This window comes from Acomys minous (assembly GCF_964271855.1).
Source record: "Acomys minous genome assembly, chromosome: 3".
NCBI classification, from domain to species: Eukaryota; Metazoa; Chordata; class Mammalia; order Rodentia; family Muridae; genus Acomys; species Acomys minous.
Genome location: NC_140485.1, coordinates 82667084 through 82675611, shown reverse-complemented (window position 1 = coordinate 82675611; position 8528 = coordinate 82667084). Strand labels below are relative to the sequence as shown.

Here is an 8528-nt window from a genome sequence, read left to right as displayed (position 1 = left end):
AAACACACTCCTGGCTGTTTCCATGGCAACCCCCGGGCTCCTCAGTATCCTGTCGCTCTCCCCAACCCCCACTCTCAGACCTACTTCAGACCACCCTAAGATGGGAGGAGGAGGAGGGGCCGGGCTGAGGGGAGGCACAGTCAAGGTCACCTTCTTTCCCCAGCATCAGCAGGATGAGCCAATCCTTTGCCTTCGGAGGCAGAGCGAGCGTGTGTTACAGGGGAGGACTGACTGGCCCATTGTCCCCATGTCCCTCCCCTCCTTTCCGGGCCTCTACCCTCTGCTTATGGAGTCTCCTGCAACCCCCAGCTCGCTTTCATCTTCCTTACCTGCGCCCCCAACCCCGCACCCTGCGGTCTCCGTTCTGGCCACATTCTGTCCTCACCTACTCAGTCCCTGCAGTCCCGTTGTCACGCTATGCCTTGGCCTCTACCATTTATCATTCTCTGGATTTGCTTGGGTTTTTTAATTCCTCCTTTAATTTTCTTCCTTCCCTTGAATTGTGGAAAGAGTGGAAAGCTGTTGTCCGGTCAGCACTCCTATGCACATGTGTGCCTCTTCGGTATGTGTGTGAGTGTGTGTGTGTGTGTGTGTGTGTGTGTGTGTGTGTGTGTCTGTGTGTATGTCTGTGTGTGTGTGCCTGTGTGTGTGTCTGTGTGAGTGTGTCTGTGTGTGTCTGTGTGTCTGTGTCTGTGTGTGTCTGTGTGTATGTCTGTGTGTGTGTGTGTGTGTGTGTCTGTGTGAGTGTGTCTGTGTGTGTCTGTGTGTCTGTGTGTGTGTGTCTGTGTGTATGTCTGTGTGTGTGTGTGCCTGTGTGTGTGTCTATACAAGGATCCTGGGATCACTCTGATTGAAGGTGAGAAGGATCCTAGGCCCACCTCACCCTTCAGAACAAGAACACCTGTTTTATTTTGCTTGAAGCTGCACATGGAATTGAGGCGGGTGGGAAAGAGACATCAGAAAGAGCTCCATCTTCCTCAGCACCTCCATGGACTCGGGCCCCTCCCATCCCCAAGGTCTCAGAGTCTCCTTTTGTGGGTTCCTACATGGTCTTCCCTGGGAATCTAGTAGTCAAAAGGACCAAGAGCCCTTAATTCTGAGGGTCCCTGAGTTTTACTTTCTGTGAACTCAAAATCATCCCTAGGCTTTTAGGACCATGCAGCTCAAGGACTCCCACACAACTGGACAAGTCTCATCTATGAACATCACCCACAGAAAGGGTCCTGGAAGGGATGTAAGCTTTGAGAATATGAGGCTCTCTCACTCTAGACAGGGGAGCCCCAAAAGTTGAGGAAGAATATAACAACAAAACCATAGTAATGAGGGTTGTCCAGGTGGCTCATGGATAAAGACAAGTTGCAGCCAAACTGATGAGCAGAGTTCGATCCCCAGGAGGATTTACTTGATAAAGGGAGAGAACTGACTCCCGCAAGACTTGCTCTAACTTCCGCATATGTTCACAAACACATCCGTGCGTGCACACCACACAAATAATAAATAAAATTTGCCGAGCGCAGTGCCTATAATCTCAGCACTCTGGGAGGCAGAGGCAGGTGGATCTCTGTGAGTTCGAGGCCAGCCTGGTCTACAAAGCAAGTCCAGGACAGCCAAGGCTACACAGAGAAACCCTGTCTTGAAAAACCCACCATCGCCGCCAACAACAACAAAAGTAAAATTTAAGAAGACAAGCACCATAGCAATCAAGGAGCCCCAGGAATGAAACGGTTGCCACCATTAGCCTATTTTGTGGACAAGGGAGGCCCGAGAGGTCAGTACACTTGTCTAAAGTCACATCAGAGAAGTTGTGGGTTTGGGACTCAGTCCAACAGTGTGGTTCCAAAGCCACTTCCCAGCTGCTGGATGGTGTGCAGAGAATACACACAGATGGAGAGACGGCTGCCAGGTATGATGCTGAAGGACCCAGGAACAGACAGGGCATGCTGAAGGCCAGGTGCGCTGCCAGGGTCAGGTACTCAGTGCCGGTGAGGAGTCACGGTGAGAGGCTACAGGGGCAACTCCTCCTGATCCCTCTCTGTCACCGTACCTTGTGCCCACAGGGATCCATGATGAGCAGCAGTCGCTCGTGTGGCTGTAGCCGTGGCACCAGTGTGGAGGAAAGCACATGGTATGGGGTCGACTTGTATTCTAATCTCTTCTACAATGACTGTGTAATTCTCGGCGAGAACACAGGACCCCTAATCCAGTGTCCCCACCGACCCTGCCCCTCCGTGTGTTGGAAGGTAAGGCCAAATGGATGACTCCTGTGATTCTGGGGAGAAGTCGGGACTGGACCGAGGCCCAGGGCATGGATAGAGGAGAGAGGACAGGGCAGTCGGGGGGTGGGGGTGGGGGTCACACGTTCAAGTGACCAAAATATAATGTAAATAGCTTTCAACAACAAAGTTTTATTTTTCTAGAAGAGACCAGAAGTTGGGTCCAGCCAAGGGCTGAGACGTTTACCTGCTTTTCCTTAGTCTTCAAGCGCTCCATGTTGTCAGTCCACACAACCCTCTTGCTCTTCTGTAGTGCTCCTCAAATGCCTGCTACTCGGCCGACTCGAGGGCCTTTTTAAAAAATTAAACCATCATTATCAGGGGCTGAAGAGATGGCTCAGCAGTTAAGATCACTGGCTGTCCTTGCAGAGGACCTAGGTTCAAGTCTCAGCACCCACATGGTGGCTCACAACCACCCATAACTCCCCATTGTGGGGAATCCAAGGCCCTCTTGCTCTCCACAGGCACTAGGCCTGCATGTGGTACAGTCATAAATTCAAGCAAAACACTCATACACATGAAATAAATACATCAAAAAATTGCATTGGTGTGTAAATGCAGGTATACATGTGGAGGTCAGAGGACAAATTTACAGAGTGAGTTTACTCTTTCTTTCTTTCTACTTTCTTGCATGTTCCCAGCCTCGGTGACACAGATCATCAATGAAGCCCTAGTTTGATCCTCAGTGTTGCATAAGCTGGGTGAAAGGGCTACACAACTTTGATTCCCCTTCCCACCCCGCCCCACCAGAAAAAATAAATAAAAGCAACAGCCAGATGTTGTGGTGCGCACCTGTAATCCCAGCACTCAGGGAGGCAGAGGCAGGCAGATCTTTGTGAGTTCGAGGCCAGCCTGGTCTACAAAGCAAGTCCAGGATAGCCAAGGCTACAAAGAGAAACCCTGTCTTGAAAAACCAAAAGAAAGAAAGAAAGAAAGAAAGGAAGAAAGAAAGAAAAAGAAAGTCTGCCTGAAATAGAAATAATGTTTTATAGGTCAACTGGGCAACTGAGTGAGACCCTGTCTTGAAATATATAAATTAGTTAATAAGTTAATAAATGAATGAATGAAATAACTAAAAAAGAAAGAAAGAAAGAAAGAAAGAAAGAAAGAAAGAAAGAAAGAAAGCACTTTTGTTCCTAGAAGTCTGCCTCAGTTTGGGCCACTTGCCAGCTTTGTGCTAGTTACTATGGCTTTGGAGGGGAGACACAGCGGCAGGATGTGGAGTTCATCTCACCTACATCTTACTGTGGTTTCCCACTGTGGGGTACCATTGGCAGGCAGCAGAGAGATGTGAGAAACAGACAATGATGCTCAGAGCAGCCCAGGGTATGAGTCAGCAGTCCTTTCGGTGGGTATAGTTATTCACTCACTGTGTGTAGGGAAACTGAAGCGAAGGGTCCCCTGTTTGCTTTCAAAGGACTTCCCTCTAAAGATGAGGCCAGGTGCCAACCTGTGTGGAGGGGCCAGCCTGCCCAGGTCAGGTCACGTATGCAGAGGAAACCCGTACTGGGGACAATCAGAGAAGACTTCCTGATCAAAGTATCTAAGCAGAACTTAGGAGAGGCAGAAATACATGTGTAGCCGGGTGTGGTGGCACATGCCTTTAATCCCAGCACTCAGGAGGCAGAGGAAGGCGGATTGCTGTGTGTTCGAGGCCAGCCTGGTCCACAAAGCGAGTCCAGGACAGCACCAAGGCTACACAGAGAAACCCTGTCTAGGGGAAAAAAATACATGTGTATAAGGAGAGAGACAGGGACAGGTGGAGAGAGAGTGTATGTATGTGTGTATGTTATGAGGGATTGCACTTAAAAATCCTGTACAAACTTCCAACATGAGCCCTTTTTTTTTACTTTCTATTTTTAGGCAGGGCCCCACTCCCTTGCCTAGGCTGGCCTTGAATTCACTCTGTAATCCAGGTTGGCCTTACACTGGCCATCTTCCTGCCTCAGTCTCCTGATGACAAGTGTCACTAGACCTAGCTAACATCTTATTGGCTCTTTTTTAAATTTTTATTTATTTATTATGTATACAGTGCCCTGCCTGCATGTATGCCTGCACCCCAGAAGAGGGCACCAGATCTCATTATAGATGGTTGTGAGCCACCATGTGGTTGCTGGGAATTGAACTCAGGACCTCTGGAAGAACAGTCAGTGCTCATAACCTCTGAGCCATCTCTCCAGCCCTTATCACTCACCGGTTCTTGAAGACACAGGATTTAGGAACTCTTTGTTATTTATTTATTTATTTATTTATTTATTTATTTATTTATGGTTTTTGAGACAGGGTATCTCTGTGTAGCCTTGACCGTCTTGGAACTCACCCTGTAGACCACACTGGCCTTGAATTCACAGAGATCCACCTGCCTCTGCCTCCCGAGTGCTGGGATAAAAGAATATGCCACCATGCCCGGCTTTTTCCCCCCCTTAAGACAGGGTTTCAACTCACAGCCAGCAGCTAGCCTCTGGGATTGCATGCATGCTCTCCCATGCCCCACTCCAAGCCTGTAGTGTTTTGTTTTGGTTTTGTTTTTTCTTTTTCTTTTTCTAAAATTTATTTATTTATTATGTATACAGTGATCTGTCTGCATGTACACCTGCATACCAGAAGAGGGCACCAGATCTCATTACAGATGGTTGTGAGTCACCATGTGGTTGCTGGGAATTAAACTCAGGACCTTTAGAAGAGTAGCCAGTGCTCTTAACCTCTGAGCCATCTCTCCAGCCCTGTTTTTTGTTGGTTTGCTTTTTGTTTTTGTTTTGTTTTGTTTTGTCTTTTTGAGACAGGGTTTCTCTATGTAGCAAGTCTGGGTTTTTTATATGGGTGCCGGGAATTCAAACTCAGGTACTTGTGTTTACATGGAAGGCACTTAACAACTGAACCATTGTCTCACCTCCCTGCTTAAGAACTCCTATGTATGGTCCATTTAGTTTAACTAGTACTTAATACTGTGCTGAGCACGAGACACCTGGTGAGTCCAAACATGTCCAGTCTTTGCTGGCACAGGTCTCAGTCCAGTAAATCAGGCAGACATCGCTCACCTAGGAAACAAAAACCCATGTCCTCATGTGTTTGGCGGTGGATGCACCAAAGGACTAGTTGGAAGACTCCTGCCCACGCTGGAAGTGTCCTGGAAGGGATCTCAGCAGAGGAATGGGTCCAGATGAGACCTGAGGACACATGAGTGTCATCCTAGCAAAGACACAGAAGGTGTAAAGGCTCTGGAGTAAGGTGGTAACCAAATAGGAGTGCCAAATAGAGCTGGGGAGATGGCTCAGTCAATAAAGTGCTCTCCCTGCAAACACGAGGACATGAGTTCAACCCCCAGTGCCCACATAAAAACACCACGTGGAGCTGGGTATGGCGGTGCATGCCCTTAATCCCAGCGCTTAAGACACAGGCGGAACTTTGTGAGTTTCAGCTCAGCCTGGACTATATAGCAAGTTCTGAGCCAGCCAGAACTATAGAGAGAGACCATGTCTTTAAATAAATATAATTAAATAAGTTAAAAATTATTTCTAATTCTATTGCTGGAGAGATAGAGACAGGTGGACCTCTGGGGCTTCCTGGCCAACCAGCCTACCCTAAGTAACCAGTTCCAGGTCCTGACGAGAGACTCTGATTAAAAAAAAAAAAGCTCCTGAGAAACACCAGATGTTGACCCTTTACCACTACACGCACCATTGTACACCACTCCACACATACAACACACACATACACACTCAAATAATAATAACAAACGGGACCCAGAGAGCAGTGGACAGGGCTCAAGTTTGGCTGTGGAAAGCATGGCGAGGGTGGGTGTGGTGAGACACACATGTAATTCCAGCCCTCAGGAGGGAAGCTCAAGGCTATCTTGGGCTACATAGACATTTCCAGGCTATCCTGGGTAACTTAGCATGAACTGCTCTCAAACTAAAATTCAAAAGGGGCTGACGGTGTAGCTCAGTGGCAGAGCGCTTCCTCCTTCTGTCTGCAAAGCCCTGGACTCTGCCCCCCGGCACTGTGTGGTCCCACAGGGGTGTTCTGTGCCCAGCTCATGATCCTAAGACCCTGGACTGTAGCTGAGCCTGGATGCTTGCTGTTCTGTCTGCCTCTCCTCAGATCACCGTATCCGTGGCATCCCTGCTTCTCCTGCTGGGTGTGGCAGCCCTGACCACTGGCTATGCCGTGCCCCCCAAATTAGAGCTTGTCAATGATAATCAGCTCTCACCGATGGATGATCCAGTAGCTGACTACAACCAAGCCCTGATCACCTGCCGCGTGGCGGGAGCGACGCTGTGCGGGGCGGCTGGCATCCTGCTAGCTATCTGCCTCTTCTTGGCCACTTCCGGTTGGCTGAGCCCGGATGTGAAGGCAGAGCCCTTGGTCACTGAAGCTGACAGCCCTGTGGAGGTCTTCAGGGATGAGCCCGAGCAGCTGTCCCCCGTCTTCCAGGATGCCAGTAGCCAATGGTTCCTGACTCCCACCAGTCCTCCGGGGCAGTGTTCTGTGCAAACCAGCCAACCCCAGCGGGACTCGTAAGTCTGTAGGCAGGAGAAGTCAGACACCTCCCTCGTTGCTTTCCTCACCCTGACTTCTCCCTCTCAGTACTGCCAATCTCTCTAGGACCCTTACAACGCGCCCCCACCCCCAAGCAAGTATCCTATTCAAGACAGGAGCAGATTCAACCAAGAACTGCCATTCTAAAGCTGGTGAAATGGCCTGCAGGTGGAAGAGAACCGGCTCCCTCCAGTTGTCCTTTGACCACACACACACACACACACACACACACACACACACACACACACACACACACACGTAATAAAGATATAAAGTCCAGTGATTAGGAAAAGTGGAATATCTTTGTCCCTCAAAGTCCACCCGCTAGACAGCAATGTTCACTAAACCTTTACTCTGGCTCCGGAAGGCCCCAGCCTTCCTATGGGCGGCCCAGCCAGAAGCACGTCCTCCTGTCGGACACTAGAGGGCGCTCCAGGACAACGGAGGAGCCTGTCTTAGGCAGCCCCTGCAGGCCCATAGGGTTTCCTGGGAGAGCAGGAAGAGGGTTCAGACAATCCCCACCACCTTTGTGCTCCGCAGGGTGGACCCTCCAGGTCCCTGTTTCTCACATCCTGCATCTTGCCTCGCCCTTCAATAAACAGTTGCTGTAGACCATCTTTGTTTCCTTTTGCTTAGATTAGCAGTTCTCAACCTGTGGTCCTTTTGCGGGGTGGGGGTGGGGGTGGGGACGGTGGGGGGTGGGGATAAACTTCTTTCACAGGGGTCACCTAAGGCCAACAGAAAAGACAGATATTTACATTGCTAATAGTTGCTGCAATTACGAAGCAGCAACAAAAATTGTTTTATGGGCAGAGGGGTCAACACAACCTGAGGAACTGTTAAAGAGTCACATCATAAGGAAAGTCGAAGCCAACTGTCGTAGACCATTAGAACTTAGGGGATGGGAGAGAGAAATGGCTCCTAGCCGAGACATACTGTGTGCTTCAGTCCTTTCCCAGGACAGAAGATTATTAGATAAGCCGGGCGCATGCCTGTAATCCCAGCACTCTGGGAGACAGAGGCTGGCAGATCGCTGCGAGTTCAAGGCCAGCCTGGTCTACAGAGTAAGTCCAGGACAGCCAAGGCTACACAGAGAAACTCTGCATCAAAAAAGAAAAAAGAAAAAAAGAAAGGAAGAAAGGAAGGAAAAGAGAAAGAAAGAAAAAAGAAAAAGATTAAATGGGGAGTACAGGTGACGCACGCCTGTAATTGCAGCACAGGCAGGCAGATCTCTGTGAGTTCGAGGCCAGCCTGGTCTACAAAGTGAGTCCAGGACAGCCAAGGCTACACAGAGAGACCCTGGGGGGGGGGGCGAGAAGAAGATGGTTTACCCACAGGCAGATAACTGATGGTCAGAGATGGGAAGTTGGAATCTAAGGCCTCTTTACTGCAGCAATGTTGGCTCGTTGCTCCCGTGACTCTCTCTTCTGTCCTTGGATGGGAAGGACATCAATGTCTAAGGGGAGGAGGGAGTAGAAGCCAACGGGGGGCGGGGGTTAGGGGGGCTCTTTTGCAGGACCCTAAGCACCAGGCGTGATTTCGGCTTGACTTGATTACATCTGCAGAAGCCCTATTTCCAAATCAGGTGCCGCAGGTACAGGCAAGTTAAATGTTTAGAGACACTCTTTGGTCCGGTCACAACCCCACATACCACGCTTGATTGTGACCACGACCTTCCTTGGCACTCTCTAGAGCACCCAGGTGACAGAGAAGGCT

At 49.6% G+C, this 8528-nt stretch overlaps 1 protein-coding gene across 3 annotated transcripts in view; it reads left to right on the top strand.

Moving 5' to 3' along the window:
* NRSN2 (neurensin 2) overlaps positions 1-7427 on the top strand; it is an 8368-nt gene extending 941 nt beyond the window's left edge. For all 3 annotated transcript variants that reach the window (XM_084775366.1, XM_084775367.1, XM_084775368.1), the window contains exons 2-3: positions 2058-2240; positions 6375-7427. In XM_084775366.1, coding sequence (XP_084631492.1) covers positions 2058-2240; positions 6375-6794 — 603 coding nt within the window. In that variant the 3' untranslated portion in view covers positions 6795-7427. The remainder of the gene's footprint in view (positions 1-2057; positions 2241-6374) is intronic.
* The last annotated feature ends 1101 nt before the right edge of the window (positions 7428-8528 follow it).